The sequence below is a fragment of the Rattus norvegicus genome, chromosome 13 (genome assembly GCF_021556685.1).
Source record: "Rattus norvegicus strain SHRSP/BbbUtx chromosome 13, alternate assembly SHRSP_T2T, whole genome shotgun sequence".
NCBI lineage: Eukaryota > Metazoa > Chordata > Mammalia > Rodentia > Muridae > Rattus > Rattus norvegicus.
Window position 1 is genome coordinate 74,703,054 of NC_141546.1, and position 23,686 is coordinate 74,726,739.

Below are 23,686 nucleotides of genomic sequence, written 5' to 3' on the forward strand. Positions count from 1 at the left end.
CACTCCCAGGGCCAAGCAAATCCGAGCCAGGTAATAAACCTCAAAGGCTTCTTATGCCTCGATATGCATTATAAAAGCAACATCTATGTAGCCTGCAGTAAGGAGATGATCAATTGTGATTTTATATCATCAATCTAAACAACCCACTGGGTTCCTCGTTAGCCTATCTTCCCTTACTGCAGGATCCTTTCTAAAAGTGAAGGCAGAAAGACGTTAGATCTCGAGGGCAAGCAAAACTGGTCTTTTTGATGGTGGTAGGGAGGCCTAGGATTCTGCTTCCTCAGCTTCTTGTGCTGTACAGTAAACCCAATGCTGTCTAAAGCTACCGGTTCAATAATCCTGGTCCCTAAATTTATCCCACGTGCATTTGTGAGATAGGAGCTGGTCTGAATCTCACATGGGAACTGCCCTCCCTGCCTCTTGGCAGTATCCTCCTTACTGCGGGATGGCGAGGACAGCATTGCTGACCCAGCTTCCATGCTGTCCCATATTGCAAGCTGGCAGCCCCCTCCAGCCTCCGTTATTCTGGCTCTCTGCAGGAGCTGATTGTGGATGCTGAGGACACCTGGATCCGACTGGAGGGCCTGTCGGAGAACACAGACTACACAGTGCTCCTGCAGGCAGCTCAGGAGGCCACAAGGAGCAGCCTCACCTCTACTATCTTTACCACAGGTGAGGGACTTGGAGACACTTTGAGGCCTTCTGTTCCCTACATGACATCTGACTCCTAGGCACCTCTGCTGAGCCTTGGCCTGGAAAGAGCCTATTAAAAACACTCACCTCCCTTTTTCTTCCTTCCCCTTTCCTAAGGCCTCGGCAGAAAATCCCCATCGCCAAGGTTATCATGGAGTCACCAATCTAAATCTGGGGTCCATGAGGACCAACTAAGTGAGTCAAGTAGAGAGGTCAGGTTGCTTGTTGTTCCAAATTCCTGCATGTCATTTTAGAAAAAAACAAACCTTCCTTTTCTCTCTCCTTCCCCTGATGCTGTCCTCAGCAACACTTCTAGTAAACGTAGCAGAAGAAACCTTCAGTACTAAACCCTCATAAATCCTCAAAAAACTATTTTTATATATCCAGTATCTCACTCAATCTTTGAAATTACTGATAATACCATTTGAAAGGGCAGGGATAGAAGCTAGGACATAGCTCAGTGACAGAGCATTTGCTTAGCATGTATGAGGTCCCAGGTTCAGTCCCCAGCACTACCCCACCCCCACCACACACACACAGAATATGGTTTAATGGAATACTTTTACCTAACATGATCAAAGTCCCAGGTTTGATTCCTGGCTCCATCACAAGAGTAAAATGAAAGGACCTTTGGAACTCAAAGACGTACATGGCTGTTTAGCAAGCGCTGTACTAAATATAACATGTGCGTTAGTTAACAGTAGTTAATTCCACTGTCACAACAGCCTCCATCCTATAGACTAACTCTTTTTTTTACAGGCAAAGAACGTAGGGTACAATGGAGATAAGATAGCTCATCCAAGATCCTGTACACTTTAAGTTAGAAAGTTGAGATTTGATCCCAGATGGTCCCTAGAATCTGAACTGTTATTAAGTCCTTTCTGCACCTCCATGGCATCCCTCTATAGATTGTGATTTGTAATTGCCCATCCAGCTCAGCCTGACTTTCACGTTATGGGGATAAGGGTATGTCCTGCAGTGAGGCTAATAAGAGTATCCCCCAGCCCCTAAACACGTTTCCTGCATCCTTGGAGTACCATATTGATGTGTCTTCCTCAATGTCCCAGAGTCTTATCTTCCACCTCAACAGAAGCCACAGGGACCCCCACCCCTCATACCCTTCTCTCAGTATACTTATTCCAGATGACAAAACACAAAGTTGGCCAAACTTCAAAGTCACTCTTGGGCAGTAAAATAGTGAACAAGTCCCTTTCCTTTGTTTTGTTTTGTTGTTGTTGTTGTTGTTGTATTTGTTTGTTTATTTGTTTTATTTTTATACTTTTCAATACATTAAAAGTGTCTTCAATGACTTCATTGGTCCAAAGCAAATCTTTTAATGGAAAAATAAATAAACTGTGATCACACAGCAAAGAGAACACTTGTTATCTCTGCTAAGGCTGAAGTCCACTTTACTATTTCAAAGACGTCTTAATAAGCACTAAGGTGTCACCTCTTGTTCAAACCCAGCCCTGTACACTCATAGGCAGGGTCCTTTATGAAGCCAATACTTAAAGACCAGTTAGGAGGAGTTTTCTGCTGAATTAAATTTTTTTTCACCATAAAAAGAACATAGTGAACAGAGGCTCCCGCTTTGCATGTTTATTGGGTTAAAGGAATCGTTTTGTCACCAAAATGCTCAGTGTCCTATGAGCATTTTATCCCCACCCTGCTAATGTCACAGCTGACGGTAGTAAGCGGTGTGTCAAACATCTGAAGTTTCTGTGGTATCTAGAGCCGTGGCCCCTTTTCAGGTTTCTTTGGACAGAGAAGTACAGTGGTTTCTGTGACCATCACTGCCTTGTCTTAGATGCAGTCCAATTGGATGTGAGACTCTAGATCTAGCTAGGGTCTTGAGAAGATAAAATCTCGTAGTAATTAACAACTCACATGGAAATCTGGAGAGGAGACTGACTAGTGGTTTTGCTCGATGGGCAGTGCAGGTGACAGACCGTGTCTATTTAGGTTGGTTTGTTATTTTTTTCATGACTCCAGGCTCCTTAAACATAGCCAGGGGAGAAAGAGAGAGAGGGAGAGGGAGAGGGAGAGGGACAGGGACAGGGACAGGGACAGGGACAGGGACAGGGACAGGGACAGGGACAGGGACAGGGACAGGGACAGGGACAGGGACAGGGAGGTAGAAAGACAGAGGGAGAGGGAGAGGGAGAGAGGGAGGGAGGCAGAGAAAGACAGAGAGACACAGAGAGAGACAGAGAAGAAGGGAGGAAAGGGAGAGAGAGGAAAAGAGAAAGAAAGAAAATTGAGGAGCCCACCATCTATGCAGTGAATATAGCTACCAGCTGAGATATTCACTCCAGGGTAGTGCTTAGGATACCAACAATGGACGTACCACCATCCCCCTGATATGGAGCAAAGGAGTATCAATGTTTCGGGGTTGTTGCAGTTTTAACGGGAAGCTGAAATTTAAGTCACTGATGCATCCTAAACCCTGCTGGCTTTGTTTTGGAGATTTATCAGAACCCACTGAGACAACTAGATGCTGAGGGCTGAGTGAAATTTCTTGGGCAAGAAATAATGCATGCCAATATTCCAGGTACAAAGGCTGGTACATCGGGATGACAGATGAACTGGAGGGTTAAATCTCAGCTTCAGAGTACAGAAGTAGATATATCTTGATATAAAACAAAACCAAAAAAACAAAACACTAAAGAAGAATCTTAATTCCCTACACAGGGGAAGCTAAAAAGAGGTGCATCGTGTACAATATGAAGGCAAAATCCCTTTCAGGTTCTGTCTGCCACTACAGTACAAATCTTTCTGGGGCCATCACACTGGTCTGCAGTGTCTACTTTCTGCCCCAGTCCCTGCCCCTCTACCCTTTCTGCCTCTGCCAAGAGGAAAGTTAATGAAAAAATAGAATACAAGGGTGTTTGCTTCCAAATGGCGGGGTTAGGGGTGTTACAGAAAAGGGTACGCAGTCAAAGTGAAAACCAGAATCTCTGCACCTGATCCAAGATGGAAAGGCTGCCTGTCTGGACCCCGTGGGCATGAGTTAATCCCGCTGAGGAAGTCTGGGGAACACTGAAAGTTCTGTGACAGTACACCAAGGCTGAAGGAATTAGAGACTAATTTCCTTGTGCCTGAGAGCATCCTTTCCAACGTAACTGACAGCATCTGCATTTCCCACTTTACTCCATTCCGAGGATGGGCCAATCCTGTGAGGGTTTTTGGTGCCTTTTCTGATGGACAACAGAGTTTAAAGGTTGGCTTCAAAGTGGCCCCCGTGACTGACAAACACCCTGTCCTGGAATGACCAAGACTCACTCAAGCAGATGCTTATATAATTAATGGTCTGGGAAAGAGTTAAAATGCCAATAATTAATAATGATAATTTTTCTTTTCTCTATTTATTGAAAATAGATACTTGTTTCTCACACAATATTTTCTGATTATGGTTTTCCTTTCCTCCCAGTTCCTCCCCAGCATGGTTATAGAAAAGAAGTGGCTGGCCTGGAAGCCTCCTCTACTCCAGATGCCTTTTCTTATGTTCATACCGCACGATATGAGCCCATTCCTATCTTTCCATCATGTTAATAGCTTCCTGTCCTCTTGTCTCTGGTGTTTGCACAAGACTCCGGGGGGAATTATATACAAGTGGTATGGGAGAGAAAAAAATATAGATACATTATTTATAATTTGCTGTCTCCTGAAATTTCATCCAAGGTCTACTTGTCTTTTAGAGACATGAATTTAAATGAGGAAACAAATATTCCCTGCAGAGCCACGGGGACTTGGTGAAATGATCTTCGGAGAGGCAGGTTTCATTGTCTCTTTTAATACTATAAAAGGCAAACAAGGCGCACGCTGAAGCGCATCCTCAGAGGCAGTGGATGCTATAAAAGGGTTGTCTCGACCTTGAGGTTAAGTGAAGAGGTAGCTAAAGATGAGTAATGAGATGAGGTTGTGGTTTTGTTTATTTTGTTTTTGTATTTTTATTCCTTTTTTATTGCCTTTACCCCCTGCTATCTTCCTTCCAGGTCAGGCTGGTCTGTGAAGCTTTCCAAGAAAATTTTGGGTCTTCTCTGACATAAAACTAGGGTTTTTTTTTTTTTAGGTTGTAAAATTGAATGAAAATTGGCAAATTCTAGACTCCAAAGCAGTGGATGGTGGACTTTAAAAAAAAAAGAAACATCATATGTAGCAGGATTTCTGTTGGAAAGGGAAGCCTGGTAATCTGTACATCCGGGCGTCACACATCCCTCTATCCAAGCAGCAGCTAAGGGGATTTCCCACTGCTCTGCCACTTACAGTTTGATGTTTTATTTCCAGGATAAACAAAAGAACAAAAGCTGCCTGGTAGGGAGAGGGAGAGAGAGGGAGACAGAGAGAGAGACAGAGAGACACACGGAAAGAGACAGACAGAAAGACAGAAAGACAGTCCCACACACACACAGAAGGCAGTCTGCCTCTCCTTTCTCTGACACACAGAGGGAGGTCTGCCTTCGCTTTTCTCTGAGGCCTGGCTATGAAGAAGGAGGTAAGATTCTAATCATACCATATGAATATCCCATCCCAAGCAAATAAACAGCTAAATGTTAGATCAAGGTTTGGATTGATCAAACTGCCCCCTTTATTGTGTGTTCTTGATATCAGCTTCTAGGTCCTCCCCATTCGCCCTCCGTTATTTCCTTTTGCCACAGTTTTTTTGTCACTCATATACAACCATTCCAACACGTCAAACCTTGCCTCTTGTTCCTGCCTTTGAAAAACATGTTCTTATCGAACCGTTTTGATTAGCAATGATCTAAATGTGCCTAGCATGTTTTGGATTATATGACTCATACTTTTTCTGTTTGGGCACTTGTACGTTCATCTGTCTTTCACTTCTAATTACTGTGAAATATTACCTGACAGGTGCCCATCCATCACTTTTGCCTCTCCACTCTCTCAAAGTCAGGCATCAGATTGTCTGCAACCTTTCACAATCCCAAAACGGTGCTGCATTCTGTGCCTTCAGTGTTTTATTCTGTGGACCAGTGAGGTGTGCAAACGTTGTATATCCAAAGAGGAATCGAGCTGGGTATATGTGTGTATAGTTTAAGTACTTACAGGCTGGACTCACAGGAATGCTCTTGATTTCTGGGAACACATATCATTCCTAATGACTTGACACAGTCCAGCCTGATCCAGCCTTGTAACTTCTGGCAGTTTGATAAGTATAATCGTATAATCGGTGTCTTATTACTTTTGATGACTCACATTAAGCAACAGTAAGCTTGAATTTAAGCATCTCTCCCCATTTGTCAGACATTTGATTTTTCTTTTGTTGTAAATTACCTGTCCGTGTCCATTTGCTTATTTTCCTATCAGGGTTCCCGATAGTATGATCCCATATTACTTGAATAATTGAACCTCTAACACCCTTAATACAAAGTCTTTTCTTACCAATACATCCAAATATTTTTCTTTGATATTGTTCTGTTCACTTTGTGGTTTATTATCATGCTTTGTCCGTGTCATATGTGGCATTCAGTGGGGATACCATTTCAATTTTCTTTATATAGTGAACCAGTTTTATCAGCATCATGCACTAAGTAAGCCATCTGTTCATTGATTTGTGTGCTTTCCTGTATATTAAGTTCACAATGCACATAATCTGTCTCTGAACTCTGAATTAGCTATTTTATATCATGCTCTATTCATCTGTTTTTTTTAAATCAAAGCCTAGAATTTTTGTGTTTATATGTAGAGTTAGTCTTAGTAATTTACACATGGTAAGACAAGCTTCCCATTCTCCATGTTCACTTAGGTATTTGATGACACGTAATTTTCCATAGATTCCATGTCATCTGAATTTTCCCATTTAGGTATGAAGTCCTCCAAATAAAATTTAGATTGGAATCGCAATATACTTGTAAGTTAATTTGAGAAGAACTGACAGCCTTATGGTAGCAAGTTATCCCTTCTAAAAGGCATAGACTGGATCTCCATTTATCTAAATAATCTTTATGTTTCTCACAATGTTAAATTTTCCCCCACAGCATTCCTGTGTTCTTGGTTGGTTTCAGGAAGCGTTATTATTTTTATTGCTTTGTGACTTGTATCTAATTAAAAAAATATTTTCTAGTTGATTATTGCTGATGCAGAAAAATACTATTGATTTTATATATTGATCCAGTATCTGGCAATCCTGCTGACTTTCTTCCTAATTGTAATTATCTATTGTTTCTATTAATATTATAGGTAAATATGGAGCTGGGGGGTTGGGGATTTAGCTCAGCGGTAGAGCGCTTGCCTAGCAAGCGCAAGGCCCTGGGTTCGGTCCCCAGCTCCAAAAAAAAAAAATATGGAGCTGGGGGGGTAGAGTAGTAAACGTACTGCTTGCTGTGCACTTATGAGGACTGGAGTTCTAATCCTGAGCACCCATGCCTTTGGCTGTATCTCATCAGTGTCTCAGGACTTTGTCCAGTCAGGCAGTCTAGCTGACTAGAGGAGTTCTGGGTTCAGTAAAAGAGCCTGTTACAAAAGACACTGACTTCTGGCATCCACATACCCAAGCATGAGCATGAATACAAGTGCTCGAATATTTTATGTGTTTTATATCATTAATGAATAAGGATTTCATTTCTGTACTTCACATTAACTGGAATCTCCAAAGCTCTCAGTGACTGTGAGGCTAACTAACCTTGACTTGTTCACACCCTTGAAGAGAATACAATCAAAACTTCAGCTGTGTAATCCTCACCAACTCCTATCCACCGCATCTCTTTAGCCCTGCAATTGTTTTCTAAAATAAAGAAAATATGTAATTGGCTGGGCCATGTATAAACAAGAATAGCACCTGCTCAGATCTGTGGTATGAAACACTCATGAAGTTATAAATTTTTCTCATATTTTGAGTTAGGAGTTTTTGCACTGAACTCTATCAAATGATAGTTTACTAAGTCGTGGTTTTTATCCTTCACGCTTACTGATGGCATGGCTTGTACTGGTAGCTTTTTTACAATACATGCCTTTAGTATCATTTAAAACTTTCCCCCAAATATGAGGTTTTAATAATTCAGATTTGGTTAACTCTCTTTACACAGTTTACATCTACAATCATAAAGAAAATAGCCCATCCATTGTTTCTGTTTATCTCTTCATGTTTTGCCAGCTTCTCAAAAAAAAAAAAAATAAAAAATTGTTCAGGTTTCAGTCTTACTACTGTTTTTTAATTTTTTTCTCTAAGACAGGACCTCACTATATAGCCTGCCTATCCTGAAGTCACTATGTAGTCCTGTCTGTGAGCCTCCCAAATGCTGGGACTAAAGGTGCACGCCACCACACCTGGCTCCTACTGTCTTTTCCCATGTGTATTCTGCCTTCAAAAGTCTAATGTCGGGGGTTGGGGATTTAGCTCAGTGGTAGAGTGCTTGCCTAGCAAGCGCAAGGCCCTGGGTTCGGTCCCCAGCTCCGAAAAAAAGAAAAAAGAAAAAAAAAAAGAAAGAAGCAAAAAGTCTAATGTCAGTTCGATTTTGTCCTGTAGGCGACTGAACTTTTCTATCTAGAGTCTCCTAGAATTTGTGTGTGTGTGTGTGTGTGTGTGTGTGTGTGTGTGTGTGTGTGTGTGTGTGTGTGTGATCTGTGCTTGTGTGCATGCAGGTGTACGTGCACATATATGCATGTCGAGGCCAGACGTCACCGTCAGGTATCTTCTTGGATTACTCTTCCACCATATTCTTTGAGACAGAGTCTCTCCCTGAAGAGCCCGCCAATTTAGCTGGAAAGGCTGGCCAGTGGGTTCTGCTGGGACCTGCCTGGCTCTGTCTCTGCCGGACTGAGATCACAGACGTAGGCAAACATGGTTGTCAGGTCCTCTTGCCTGGGTGGCAGCACTCTGCCCACTGAGCCATCTCCCCAGCCCCGTAGTTTTATTTCTTTTTTTTGGGGGGGTGGGGTGGGGCTGGGGACCGAACCCAGGGCCTTGCGCTTGCTAGGCAAGCGCTCTACCACTGAGCTAAACCCCCAATCCCGTTTTATTTCTTTTTCAATAGTCTCCCAGTTCATTCTAAGAGTTCATTCATCTTTTTCTCTCCAGTTTGACATCCCATGATGCTTTTAAATCTGCAGCATTTTATCTGGACTTCACATACATTTGACTGTATTATTCATTGAAGTGTTTCCTCCTATTTGTAAATTTTTTTTTCTTTTCAGGACTTCTATTAACTAGATGGTAGGACGTGTACACTGTTCTCGAAATCTCTTAGTGTCCTATCTTTTTCCTCTTCCCTCTTATCTTCTAAAAAACGGCCTCAGTCAGGTACTCCAATTCATTATTGATATTTTACCTGTGTCTAAAACCTTTATTTATCTCATCTGTTGCACTGTTACTGTAAACCCTATTATTCAGGCTTAATATTTCTGCTGGGTTTTAGTGTCTTACTTTCTCTCATGGTGAGGATATCTTTTTAACCTCTGTAAGTCAGGTTAGCATACCTAAGATGCTGTTTTAATAAGCTGCAGTAGATAATCGATGACGTAACAACTGTACTCTTTGTTTCAGAGTAGCTTTGTTCCTCGGGGCATGGATACTCTGTCCCTTAAGCCCATTCTCTCTTAGGGTTGTCAGACCCTCCTTCTGGTGGCATACTGGTCAAGAAAGACCAAATGCAGATGAAAGGGGCCAGACAATGAGTTATCTATGGCAACATAGGGAAGGAAGAATGGATTTCAAAACTCTCATCCAACCTGTGCTATCCCTTTAATACTGTTTTGTCTGACTGTTTATTGCAATGTGAATAACTCTGGCCTCACTGAGCAAATTGAGAAATTTATTTGATTTTACCTCTTCTGTTTCATGAAGGACTTCTGTTTCATGTATAAAACTAATGAGAGTTCATCTTCAAATTCTCAATCTGTTCTCACTAGCGAAGACACCTGAGCCTTGAGAATCTTTTAAATGTGGGATTTTTAACTACAAATAAACTTTGAAAAATAGTTGTTATACTCTATACATTATATTATTTCAGTTTGGGGGACATCTAGAAAACGATTGTACTCAGGGAATGGCCCCCTTCATTTAAGTCGCTGATCTTACTTATAGAGTAGTTGCACTACTGAACAGGGCAGAGATACAAGGCCACCTATTTTTGAAAGTAGTGAGTCTTATTGAACAGTACTATTTACTATAGATTATGACATTGCTTCTCAATCTATGAGTTGCAACCCCTTTGGGGTCATACATCAGCTATCCTGCATATCAGATATTTACATTACAATTCCTAACAAGCAAAACCACAGTGAGGAAGTAGCAGTGAAAATAATTTTATGGTTAGGGGTCACCACCAAACGAGGAACTGTATTAAATGGTCAAAGCATTAGGAAGGTTGAGAAAGCATTGCTATGAAATGATCTTATAAATGCGACAGAAAGATCTTACATGTCACCAGTCACAAGATTTGATTTGGCCCATTTTAAATTGTGCCATTGCACATGTCTTCAGAGAATCTAATTTTGTGTCCTCTGTTATTATCATAGGGGATGGATGCTATCACTCATGTGACACTAAACACCTAATAAATATTGATAGGGCACCTACTTCGTGTCGGGCTCTGTTCTAAATGCTAAGGATAGTGGTGAGAAACAAGTCAGATGCCTATCCCTGTGATTTTTTTTAATAATAAAGATTTCTTGTGCTGTCTTACATGATATAATCGAGATAGTTCAACAATGGCTGTTTCTCACTGAAGATGTTGAGACTGTATAAAATTTTTACTCATGGAGTAGAGGCATCAGAAAAACATACCACCATCGCCAAAGGGAAATTTTGTTCAAGTAGGGTTATGTCTGCAAAGGTAGAGCTGGGCATCTACTGGCTTCAGAAGAAGGTCCCTCTTCTCTTTTTTTTCTCCATCTTTATTAAATTGGGTATTTCTTATTTCCATTATTATTACCTTTCCCAGTTTCCAGGCAAACATCCCCCAACCCCTCTCCCTCCCCTTCTATGTGGGTGTTACCTTCCCCATCCTCCCCCCATTACAGCCCTCCCCACAACAATCCCGTTCACTGGGGGTTCAGTCTTGGCAGGACCAAGGGCTTCTCCTTCCACTGGTGCTCTTACTAGGCTATTCACTGCTACCTATGCAGTTGGAGCCCAGGGTCAGTCCATGTATAGTCTTTAGGTAGTGGCTTAGTCCCTGGAAGCTCTGGTTGGTTGGCATTGTTGTTCATATGGGGTCTCGAGCCCCTTCAAGCTCTTCCAGTCCTTTCTTTGATTCCTTTAACGGGGGTCCCGTTCTCAGTTCAGTGGTTTGCTGCTGGCATTCGCCTATGTGTTTGCCATATTCTGGCTGTGTCTCTCAGGAGAGATCTACATCCGGTTCCTGTCAGCCTGCACTTCTTTGCTTCATCCATCTTATCTACTTTGGTGGCTGTATATGTATGGGCCACATGTGGGGTAGGCTCTGAATGGAAGGCCCCTCTTCTTACACAGCAGGATTCAGTTACTGTGTAAGAAGTACTCCATCCAACACAGTGCTCCTTCTATCTGTTAGCTAAATCTTCAGTTTTCCAAAAGGCCTGTGCTTTCCCACATGCCAGCAATACCCTTCTCTACCAGTACATGGCTGATCTTGGTCAGTTGCTAAAGTAAGAAAGCTTCTGACTAGCACTTGTCAAATTCTACTCTATTCTAGAACCCCACGTCTCAGCTGCCCTCTTCGGCAGCTCCCAGGGTCACTGCACATCCACTCTGATGCCCTTCTAACCTCCCATGTTGGTCTCAGAGCACTAAGAACTTGAGGTCACATTTGTTTGGTTTTCCCACCACACCATGAGCCAACTGAAAGATGTCTTTGCTACTTTCGTGCATCCCCATCTCTTAGCCTGGTATTTAGAAATCAAGGGTCACTTTCCTATATGTCTCTTAAGTGAATAGCAAGACAACAAGCTGGTAAATTAGAAGATTCTCTGAGAAACTTGAAGTGATGGACTCAACACATATGGGCTGACTGACAGCTAGGCTTGGTCCACCCCCAAAATCTTATCAGTGACTTTGTAAATACAAGTCATTAGCTTTCTGTGGAGAAAAATATACTTTATTCTGCATTTACTGAGAAACCTGCTGTGGCTGATCTCTGAGGAGCCTGCTGATGTCACAGCTTCAGTTCTGATGCTGAGTTCATCAGAGTGGAGTCCATCAGCATGGCAAGCATCAGTAAGCCGAGGCTCTCTAAAGCTATTAAATCTGACCATTTTAAAGACTCCCCCAGGAAACAAAACAAGAGATGGCTGGGAAGGACAGAGAAGCCTCTCCTACTCCCCACTGGCATGGAGCCATCTGATTGCCCCATGTGTCTTAGTGTAGATCGCTGCTCACCACTCAGCAGGCAGCCTCTGACGCCCAACACAAACCAACTTCTGAGCAACTCTTCTGGTGAATGCCCTGGGCCTGTGAATCTCACAATTACATCTAGAAATACTTAACCATGAGACACTTCACTGTACTGGTCACTTGGCTCCCTTCTTACTTGGGAATAACCATTGCTTGTGCTTTTAAGAAAAATGCTACCCTATCCATCCAGGCTCCAGCTACTGCACCAGAAGGGAGGAGGGAGGACCCACTAGGTATGTGCTTGGTCTAAAAAGTTATTAGGATGATCAGTTTCAGGGTTAAAGGGAGATACTGGATTAGATTAAATGCTATGGCATCTGGGGAGTTGAAGTTGTCTGTGATTGGCCCTGATAATCTTCTAAAACATATGAATTCCAGATCAATTGGAATATGAGAATGCTTTTATGATTGTTAGCTGAGCCAAAGTCTAATTCCTCCAAAGCAGTAGGGTGAAATGGTAAGGGGTGGAACTTAAGGCTCAAACTTAAGGCCAAATAACCCCTCTCCTCTCCATCTCATCCAAAATGATAGTTGGAGTGCTCAGGACATTCTGGCTAGAGAAATAGAGAGATGAGAGAGAGAGAGAGAGAGAGAGAGAGAGAGAGAGAATAGATAGATGATAGATAGATAGATAGATAGATAGATGATAGATGATAGATATATAGATAGATATATAGATAGATAGATAGATAGATAGATAGATAGATAGATAGATAGATAGATAGATAGATAGTGTGTGTATGTGTGTGTGTGTGCGCGCGCTTAAGGAAGAGAGGAGAAAAATTAATTGTTATCTGCCCAATCATACAGATCTAAGCAGGGAGAGCTGGCCAAGAGGCCTCAAGGCACCATCGGATTCATCATTTCCTCCTCTTGGCTTCTGAAAAGAGAAAACTAAACTACAAACAGCTCTATCTGAATGAAGCTCTTTAGTCAGATACGGACTTCTGGCCTCTCTCCCTGCTCCACGTGATGACGTGATAGAACCGGGATGGAGCACAGGAGTCTGAATGATGACGTCCATAACTTGAGAACTCTCGGCAAGCCTTTGCTTTCTCTCATCAGATTAAAGGGATTAATAGCGAGTCTGAGACAAACTTGGGACGCTTTGAGGGCTGGAGAGAAGCTTCATGTCGAATCTTCTCCGAGTTCCCAGGGAATGGAAACTCCCAGGTTGCTGCTTCTGATAGTCTGTGAAAGCAACGTGCTTCTTGATTGCCTTTCCACTAATGCCATAGACTAAATTACGGCAAATTGAATCTATTAACAACCAGATGGCCTTGTAATTTGTCAAGGGTAAGGCAAGTGCACCCAGCAACCATGCATCAACCTCCCACACACTTGGATAGTGTCTCCACCTGCCAGCTAACTATAGGAGCTCAGAAAGCAGAGCATATGGTCCTCCCTCTCCAAGCATCATCTGAGACCTTTATCCCATCCATCTTTGACACTCCTTAGACACTTATCCCTTCAGTTGATCTTATTCTTATCTTCCAGCTTGAAAGATGAGTGAATGCCTCTTTTATGACAGCATCTTACATACTTAAAATTCCTCTTCCCCAGAACAAGTCAGCTGAACACATTACATGTGCTTACATTAAGTCTAACTTTAGAGAAACTAAGAATGGATCCGAACCCTCTTCAAGCATCTATAACATATATTTTAGCTGTTATCAATGAAGGAAAAGGAGTTTATGTAAAATTGCTTGCTTTAGTCTCTAAGTGGGTTTGGTTTCATTTGTGTATTTCAGTGAGGTTACTGTGGTGAGTTTTGAGGAAAGTATTTTTGAGGGGAGGACTCATGGAGTACTAAGAAATGCAGAGTTCTATCTCCCTAAGAAACTGGGCTGGTTTCTCCTTTGGGAGAAGCAGTGTATAAAGCAGCAGTGAGCTGGAGGTCAAGCACATTATGTGCTGATGTAAAAGGAAGACCACAGGCAGTGAGAGGCAAGTGGGCACACTGGTTGCTCCAGAGACCAGGGTCAAGAATAGCTTAGATGGCCAGAAATAAAGCCAGTGTTCCCAAAGCAACACAGAAAGGGGACAGAAGTCACTCATGCCTGTCCCTTGAAATGAATGTTAAACCTCAGAGACAAGTGAGCTATGAGCTTTCAGGAGGTCTAGGACATGCTGGAAATGCAATTCAATAACTTTTATGAAGCTACTATGAAAGTCACTTTTGATAGAAAACACTTAATTTGAACATAGTGCTTTCTGTGGTAACACTTGGAGTATTATATACTTATGTTAAATACAAAAATCAGTCACTCCTTGGATAGATGAAGACCCTTAAGAAACTAGATCATAGGTTACAGTCCCTCTGAAGAGTTGTTTTTTGAAGATTTATTTCACATTTTTAATTCTGTATGTATTTATGTCTATGCCTGTACACCACATGTATGCAGGTGCCCACAAAGGCCAGAAGAGGGTTTCCGAGCCCCTGGAGTGGTTGTGAGTCCTCTGATATGGGTGCTGAGAATCAGTCAGGTCTTCTGAAAGAGCAACAAATGCTCATAAACATGGAGTCATCATCTCTCCATCTCTGGTTGTGTTTATTGCTTTGATAGAGTTTACAGTACACTTGCCTGGGCTCTGAAAATGTGACTACAAGCCACCTGAATAAGCTACTCATGGACTCTTCCTGAGAAGTTTCCTTGTCTGATAAAATAAGTCTCCGATCTATACTGACCCACCTTCCTCTGATTCGCTGCCCTGCCTTTCCAAGGGGCTGGGTGTAATATCTGTAGTGTATGGGTAAAAATACCACCAGGAGATGCTATGGTGGCTAACACCTGCGATCTAGCCTCAGCTTCCTTTCATGTCGACCTCACTTCCACACAGAAACACAGTACTGTATCGTCTTCATTGACCCAGAAACCCACATTTACAGAGCACTCCAGCCACCATCCTCACATGACAGGCTGTGCCTTTAACTTGCTCTCTCAGCAAAGTCCCTCTGGTAGACTGCTCTCAGCCTGTCTGATAGGCACAAAACTTATCTCAGAGCCAACCGCTTCAGGATTTAAGCTTCTCTTACAGCTAATTAGGTATTGTTTTACAGATTGGGCTGTTCCTTCTGAAAGATGAGCTGCAATTTACTTCCCCTGCCCTGTCCTTGAATTAAAACTGAACTGTAAAACATGGCCAGTTGATTGTTCAGTACAATCAAGGGATTGCTTTGTACAAGGACTAGACGTTCATCACTGAGGTAATGCTGAACTTGTGTGGGCATTCCTTCATGGCTGCCATGTGAATGACAAAGGCTTTATTCTGATGTCTCCTTACCTTTGAAAGATCCTGACAGTGGTTCACTGGCCCATCTCTTAAACAATCACCGAGGGCAATACCTCCTTTTCATGCTACAAGGGGAAAGTCCTTATTACCCCCATTTTACTGATGAGAAAGTGGATGTTCAAGGCTTTTAGTTTATAGTCAAGCTAGAGAATCTGGGAAGCAGAGACTTTAAACCTTTGGTCCTCAGAATCTATACATCCAACATGAGTTCAGATTTCACACCCACCCATTGTCTGAATTCACTTAGAACTTCTTACAACTCATGATGAAGTACCAACCACGGGACTTTTTAAAACCTCCTCTGATGCAAGGGTTCTTGTGCATAATGGGGTAAAAAAAGTATCATCTCTAAAAATTGCTTTGGGGCTGATGAGTTGGCCAGCAGGCACAAGGTATTTGCTGCCCACGCTTAGCAATCTGACTTCCATCCCCAGGACCCAGTGGTGGAAAGAAACAACTGACTCCCTCAAGTTCTTCTCTGACTCCAAATGTACGCTGTGGTCTAAATGCAGGCATGCAGTACACACAGGTGCATAATAAGTAAATATCAAATTTTCAATTGCTTTTCTTCTATAGGGGGCCGGGTGTTCTCTCATCCTCAAGACTGTGCCCAGCACTTGATGAATGGAGACACTCTGAGTGGAGTTTACACCATCTTCCTCAATGGGGAGTTAAGCCACAAGTTGCAAGTATACTGCGATATGACCACAGATGGGGGCGGCTGGATTGTAAGTACATGCTGTAGGCACATGTCTTCAGGCTTCTAGTCTACCTGGCTCTGGGCACCTGTGGATTACAATGTCACCATTCTTCAAGATGTTCTCTTATCTATCCCATCCATTTGGAACTTGGTCTCTTCGCTGCCTTCAAGGCCCACTTTCATTCTGTTGCTAAGATAAACATCATGACCAAAAGTGACATAGAGAAGTGTTTATTAGCTTATACTTCATTGTACAGCACTGAGAGATGTCAAGGCTAGAACTCAGAAACTAAAGCTGTGAGCATGAAGAGATGGTACTGGCTTACTCACTGGCTTGTCTTCAGCTACTTTTCATATATAGACCAGGCCTACCTCCTTTGGGATGGTGCTATACTCAGTGAGCTGGGCCCTCCCACTTCAGTCAAGGCAATTCTTCACAGACATGGCCGCAGGCCAACCTATTGAAGGCAATTTTTCAATTGAGGTTTCTTCTTCTGAGGTTATTCTGTGTTGGGTCAAATTAACAATAAAAACTAACCAGGACTCATAGGAAAGATGTAACGGCCTATCCCAAAGAAGGGCTGTAAGATGAGGCTGCCTTGCCCGATGCTAGGAATGCTGTGGAAATGAAGGAGTGAGGCACTTGGATCCTGCTTACCAAGGGCTGTAGCTAATATAAAGAGAGGAGGAGGCGGCTACTCTATGGAAGCACTTTAGCTTCCACAGTGAGGCAATTAGTTGCCTTATCTTGGAGAGTAACATTGATTAGATATGATTAGATATGGGGCAGAATGTGGGTGAGCCTCTAGTTACAAGAGCTATTTGCGTCTTCATCCTGTTCTAGACCCCTCATTCTTCCCTAGAACTGTCATAGCCTTCAAGAAGTAACAGTGGTACGGAGAGAGACATTACTTGTTGATACCACATCCTCTCACACATGATAGGCTAGCTAATATACAGCAGAAGAAACAGGGCAGCCCGGAGGTGCTAGCCACTGTGCACAGGAGCTAGCTCTAAACCAAGCAATAGGGGTTGAACGGGTATGAATGGGAACTCAGCCCCACCCACCCTCCTGTGCACACCCCTTCCTAGCACTGCTCAAACATAGCACCAGAGATTTCATGAACCAAAATGGGAAGGTTTTGAAGAGTTAAATGGTGACTGCACTCATAATCCTCTCAGGAGACATTTTCTTTTATGTTTCTGACATATTTGTGCCTCCTTCTTAAAGCATAATTGGAAATTGAAGCCAAGGCTGATGTATTGGAGGTTAAATGAAATTAGCACTTAAACAGCTTGGAAAGTGAATGATATGCAATTGCTTTGCCTGCAATAAGATGATGACAGTGAGTAGATGATTTGAAGTTGGTCCCAGCGCTTTGGTGAAAAATGCGTCCTACTACTCTCTGTGGTGCAAAAAAGATTAATTTGAGAATCAGGCCCATTTCCCCTGACTATTCAGAGCTTGATATGTATCCTGAATCTTTTCTATATTTCAGGAGTGCAAATTAGTGTCGATATCACACCCCTAGTCTATTTGTCAGATGCATCAGCACTTCAAGTAAAAGGGTTCTGAGCATGCCCTGCAAAACCTGCCGTGGAAACCTTAAACTCACTTCTGAAATGGTTCTGATTCTAGCTGACGTAGAACCCAGGCATATTCGTTTATTAATTATCAATTCTTGCTTTTTCAGATCATCTCCTCTCTCTTGTTCTCTTTCTCTTCACAGGTTTTCCAGAGACGGCAAAATGGCCAAACTGATTTTTTCCGGAAATGGGCAGATTACCGTGTTGGCTTTGGGAATCTGGAGGATGAGTTTTGGCTAGGTAACATCCACTTTGGATTTCCCCTGGACAGGTTGCCCTGGGTTTCTGTCCATCTCGCTCCTTTCTGTGTCCGTCTGGGATTGTCAGAAGTCTGTGTCCATTGAGAAGTTGACAGCTTGTGAATTGCTTTTGTGCCTCTTGCTCTGTTTGGCTCCGCTATTGATCTGTTTTTATCTGACTGTGGTATTTTCCTCTTTGCTCTGTCTCTTCCCATCCTCATTAATAGTCTTTTATGCTGATGGATCTTGACATGCAGCAAGTACAAAGGCAGGGATCTGCCTGGTAGGGAACAGGGCACAGGAAGCAATGGGCAGGCTGGCCCCCTCTAGGAAGCTATGCAACCAGCTAGCCAGCCTGCAGGTCTAGAGAGAAATGAGACTCTGCTGGATTCCTGGAAGAGTGTTATTATCTGACTTGGGAGGGAAATGGGGGAATAAGAGTAGTGTTAGAGGTGATTTCCTAGAGGTCTGACACAGCAGGGAGTTTAGATGGAGGTTGGTTTCGGTGGGCATAGGAAGATAAACACACCGAAGTCAGACTGATGGTGCTGATGCTAGATCATAAAGCAGTCAGTGTGTGAATGCCTACGTTTCTCTGAAAGATTTTTCTAATGGCTGATAAAGGGAGGCAGAGGGGAAAACAAATAAATGATAGTGTGAGATGCTTGCACTCGTCGCTGGACCACCCTTGCCACATTCATGTTCAAGCTTTGCCACCTTCCCTTGGGTGGTAAAGTAACAGCCTTCCACCTGGGATCCTGGCTCCTGAGACCACCCCATTGTCTACGTGGTCACTGGAAGAATCTCCCTCATACCCAAATCTGACTGAAGGGTAACACAACTTGGTAAAGCCTTGCAGTAACTCCCATCACCACCCGGTAAAGGCAGAGCTCTTTACCAGGCTTCCTCCTCTCCTTCTGTATCCTTCTCTCTACCACCAAGCACCTTACTGTCCTACATCCCACTTCCTGGGCACCCATCTTCATCTTGCACACCCACTGACATTTCCTCTGCAAGAAACAATCCTTCAGCCAATTGTTCCCTTGTCCCTACACCTTGGTGTTTACCTTATACCCAAAGGCCCAGTTAAGAACCTCTTTATCCATAGAAGCCATACAGACTCTTTTATTTTTCATCCATTGCTTGTGGTATAATTGGCCATGTTCTCTGATAGGACCTGAATCATGGTATCTATTTTACTTTATCTGTCTTGTCTCCGTCGTATGTTCTTGGGGACTGGAATCTCATCATTCATCTTTAAACATCACTACCTGAGATATATGTACCTCAAGTGTAGATATTAATCAATGATAAGAATGTATTGAATACATGTTAGCTAGCCAAACCTATGCCAATATAGGAAATAAAATGTATGTTAAGAGTCATCTAAACATATTGGGAGGAAATTCAAGCAAGCAGCCAAGTGTGCTTCAACTTAAGACATTTTCAAACATCTTGGGAGTCAGTAATACCTACGAATCAAGGTAGACATGAGGAGTCAAGACTCAGGTCTACAAAAATCTAAGCTACTGTGTACCAAGTTCACAGTTTCTATCATATTTTTGTGAAACATGTGAACCATTTGGCACTTAAATGTTTCGTATATCACTTTCTATTTAATTAAATATATGTTTTCAAGAAGCTTTAACCATTGCCAAACTGGAAAGCTAGTTGCTGTGGGCCATAAACAAAAAGATGCCTCAAAAGTAAAAGTATCATTTAAAAGTGAAAACAGAAAAGAAAGCAGTATTAATATGATTAAGCGACAGTTACATTCAATAGCACAAGTCTGCCGTGGCTGCTCCCACTGTTGCTATGCGTGAGAGTGATGATCAAAGCATGCTCTGTGTTCAACCAGCCGTGGAGTGCTAGAATAAACCCAAGATAGGAGTTAAGATTAGGGTCAGGGTTACAGATTCACTTTCATCTTTTAAAAAACTGAACTAGAATGGGGACATCCCTATTTGTTCCAGGTTATTTAGTGCCTTGTTCCCACATGTCCCATACCATCAGAGATGCCCTTTCACACTGGTAAATAACCCAGACTAACTGATGAATTGCTGACAAAGAAGGAAGAGAGCTAAGACACTGAAGATCAGGAGGAAGAGAAAAAGTGAAGAGAGAGAGAGAGAGAGAGAGAGAGAGAGAGAGAGAGAGAGAACAGGAATCCTTCTCACACATGCAAATTGCGGACATGAAGGAAGGAAACTGCTCCCAGAAGATGGACAGCACAAGTCAGAGACAGAAGAATATGTGTGGGCCTGACCCAGAGCATATTATAGAACTCAAAAGTGGAAAGTAAGGTCATGATGTAAGGTAAAGAGCTAGTGGCTGTGTTGGTTATTTTTCCCACTATTGCACCAAAGTAAGCAACAAAAGCAACTTGAAAGAAGGGAGGGGTTATTTTGGTCCCTGGTTGGATGATCCACTCCATCATGGTATCAGGCACGGAAGAGCAGACACAGGAGGCAGTCGGTCAGATTGCATCAGGAACAGAAGGTAGGGAGAGACTAAGGCTGGAACCTTTCTCCTTTTAATTTAGTCCTGGATCCCACCAAAAGTGATTATTCAGCCTGCATTTGGGTTGAAACTCACCACCACAATTAGTTTAATCTAGGCAGTCCCTTACTGACAGACCAGAGGCTTATGTCCAAAGATGCTTCTCAATCCAGTCAAGGTGACAATGAAGATTAACCACTACATGAAGGTTTGCTAACAGAGGCAAGTCCTAATGCTATGTAGTTTAGGCAACAATACTCTATGGCCTACGCAACCCTATGATCCCCCAGCTTATGCTCTAAGTTGCGTTATCTAGGACCAGATCCTAAAATGGCGGTTCTCAGTCAAGTTATTTACTGGGGTAAATTCTTATTCAAGTAAGTGATCGAATTGAATTATCTGAGAAGAGAATTGAAAGATCCAGGAGAGATCCTGGAAAATTGTAATACTGAGTGTTGATGGAAGACTCCCTTTAGACTGAATCCAAGAGATGCTCTGGAATGTGAATTACTCCTCTAAGCTGCCCCCACCAGACAAGGAGGCTAGACTTCTGTGCCTCCACTCCAGTCACTGACCAGCATCTATTCTAAGGCGTGAGGACAAGGAAGGAATGACTCTCATTTGGTCGGGAAAATAAACCATTCAAGAGGCTGCTAGTGAGTGACTTACAATATTTCCAGCAGGGGTTGGGTTCTCTAGCTAAGGGTGTCCAGGCACAGCAGCACCAGCAAATATTACAACTGCCCAAGTCAGGGACAGACTATGGGTCAGCAGCTCCACAAACAACATTTGACAGCCTTCTGCTTGCAATCAAGTTAAAGTCTTCCATCTTAAGCAGGTAACAGAACCAAAGACCTGGGCCCTTGGTCACCCACCTCACTCTCTGAACTCTCTCCCATAAAATGAAGAGGGGGTTTAAATGAGCTCTCAGTTTCTCTATACTTATACCATGTTTTAGTTCTAAATCATTGTATACTAAGACAGTGGATGACACAACAAAAGAAAAGCTCTAACTTAACTGGGCAGTTAGAAATATGGAAGGCTCAGAGTCCTCAGGCACACAAGGTCAGTGGGCCAAAGTTTAGGTAAATAGGTCAAAAGCAGAGAAAATGGATATGAGAAAATATCACCAAGGGTATCTAGGTCCTGCCTGAACTCTTGATGTATAGGGTTTTATACCTTATAAGAATTTCTTGATCAAGGTCTGGGATGTTTAATGGACAAGTGAGTAGGAGTTTAGAAAGACCAGTGAAGAGGTAGCAGTGGTGGATAAAGATGTAGTATATGGATGAAACAAAAAAAGACTAGAGTCAGGAGGCAAAAAGCAACAGAGATGTTCCCCAACTTATAATAGAGGGCTACACCCTGATAAGCCCATCTTCAGTGGAAACTATCAATAAGCTAAACGGGTGTTTAACACACTAACCTACCAAACTATGTACGTTAGCTACACATTACCATGCATAGTATGACTATTTGCCCTTGTGTTCACATTAAAAGATTGCAAATTCATAAATTCAATTACCATAAACTTAAGACATAAGCCCATACACTTATTTCTCTGATCCATTTTTGGGGGTCCCAGGAACTCTGGACAGAAAGGAAGGGTTGCACAATATGAGTGGACTGGGCCATCTCTGCAGGCTGCTAGGAAAACCTACTGTGTCTGGGTATCTTGGGTGCTCTGGCCCCATGTTTCTACCTGTTGCTCCCTACAACTCAAACCAAATGAATCACACCTTTTTTTGAGCTTTTGTACCATACCTGGTAGGAGAAGATTATGGGGAACAGGGTCATGAAATTTGAGCTTTAGAGCTTGTCAGTTACTAGGTCAAGATTAGATGTTAAGTTCCAATGTTGTCTGAGGTGGCATTCCTCAGTAGACCTGGGGTAGCCTACTCACAGGAAGAGATTCGGAGTCTGGCAGGATCTGCTTGACACCAGCTTAAGAAGGGAGAAGAGCAGAACAATGTGGATGGCCAACTCCTTCTCCCCCATTGTGTTTCTATTCCATTGCCAAAGCTGCTGGGGCAAGACTCAGTACACAGTCTGTACTTCTCTACAGGGCTAGACAACATCCACAGGATAACAGCCCAGGGCCGCTATGAGCTGCGTGTGGATATGCGGGATGGACAGGAGGCCGTCTTTGCCTACTATGACAAGTTCGCTGTGGAGGACAGCAGAAGCCTGTACAAGCTCCGTATAGGAGGCTACAATGGCACTGCAGGTATTTGTGGGCTGATCCCAGGAGCACTGGGTGTGTATTCCAGTTCTAAGCTGCAACAGAACCAACAGAATTCATAGAATTCATGAGCTGGCTACTAGCCAGGAAGGAGGCTTGGCCAGCTGGGCCACTGGCTCTGATCCCACCTATCCATTCAGGAGACTCAGAATCAACTTCTTGGGACTTTACTTTCATCATCTGGAGAATTATAGTAGTGATGTCATCAGCTATATTATAATAGTGATATCTGTCCCACTTGACAGAATAGTCAGAAAACTTGCTGTAGGCACAAGGAGTGAATATATCTGAAAAATTTGCTCGGAAACAATGCAGGATAAGAGCAAAGAGTTGCTTATTTTACCGAGATTAACCAGAGTGAACTCCCATTTAGTGAGGGCAGAATTGTTTGTCCTCTCAGTAGACATCCCCTTGTAATGGTAGCTGGGAAAATGACCTTTGAACAAATGAAACAGTTCAGATTCCCCATTCTTTGAGCTGCCCCTCCCCCATTCAACCGCCAGCAGTTGTCATAGCATCCCACAAAGGAGCAGAGGACATTGCTTAATTGTCTCTCACTTGCCTTTTGTCCTGCCAAGTGAACCGTATACCTGGTTGGGTTCACAGTGGTGGGTTTTATGGTATTTTTACCAAGCATTACAACCATCTGTTTCAGCTCTGTGTACTCACAGTTTCATGAGAACACAACATCCGAGCTAGTCCCTAGTCTTTGGCTAATGTGCTCTATTACGTACCTTTCATGTTGTGCCAGGTATGCTACTGTTTGGTACGTGGAGTTACTGGACATTTCATTTCTCCAATTTTAGAGCTACAGACTGGTGTTTCCTATGACTCTTGGAATTAAAATGAACATCAAGGTGTTACCCTTCCAATTACTGCATCTGCTCCATTATTTCCTTTCTCAGCCAGGTATTGTTATTCTAAAGAGAAGACACACTTATCTTTGTTATTGTTCACAGTACAGTCATTCACAGTGGCAATCAGAGAAGCCTGAAGAGCCCCAACAAAAAGGTCCAATTTGCCACATTTTGAGCATAAAACAGCCATTGAAATGGACATTAAACAAGATGTCAGACTAAATCATTTCAAAACCAAATGGA

At 42.8% G+C, this 23,686-nt stretch overlaps 1 protein-coding gene and 1 long non-coding RNA gene across 5 annotated transcripts in view; one reads left to right on the forward strand and one right to left on the reverse strand.

Annotated features, from left to right (window-relative positions):
• The window catches only part of Tnr (tenascin R), a 420,945-nt gene that overhangs the window by 385,854 nt on the left and 11,405 nt on the right, over positions 1 to 23,686 (forward strand). For all 3 annotated transcript variants that reach the window (XM_087580076.1, XM_087580075.1, NM_013045.2), the window contains 4 exons: positions 540 to 672; positions 15,896 to 16,047; positions 17,750 to 17,846; positions 22,410 to 22,571. In XM_087580076.1, coding sequence (XP_087436202.1) covers positions 540 to 672; positions 15,896 to 16,047; positions 17,750 to 17,846; positions 22,410 to 22,571 — 544 coding nt within the window. The remainder of the gene's footprint in view (positions 1 to 539; positions 673 to 15,895; positions 16,048 to 17,749; positions 17,847 to 22,409; positions 22,572 to 23,686) is intronic.
• Positions 1 to 23,686, reverse strand: part of LOC148001718 (uncharacterized) — a 103,897-nt gene that overhangs the window by 39,213 nt on the left and 40,998 nt on the right. The gene's annotated exons all lie outside the window — the stretch shown is intronic.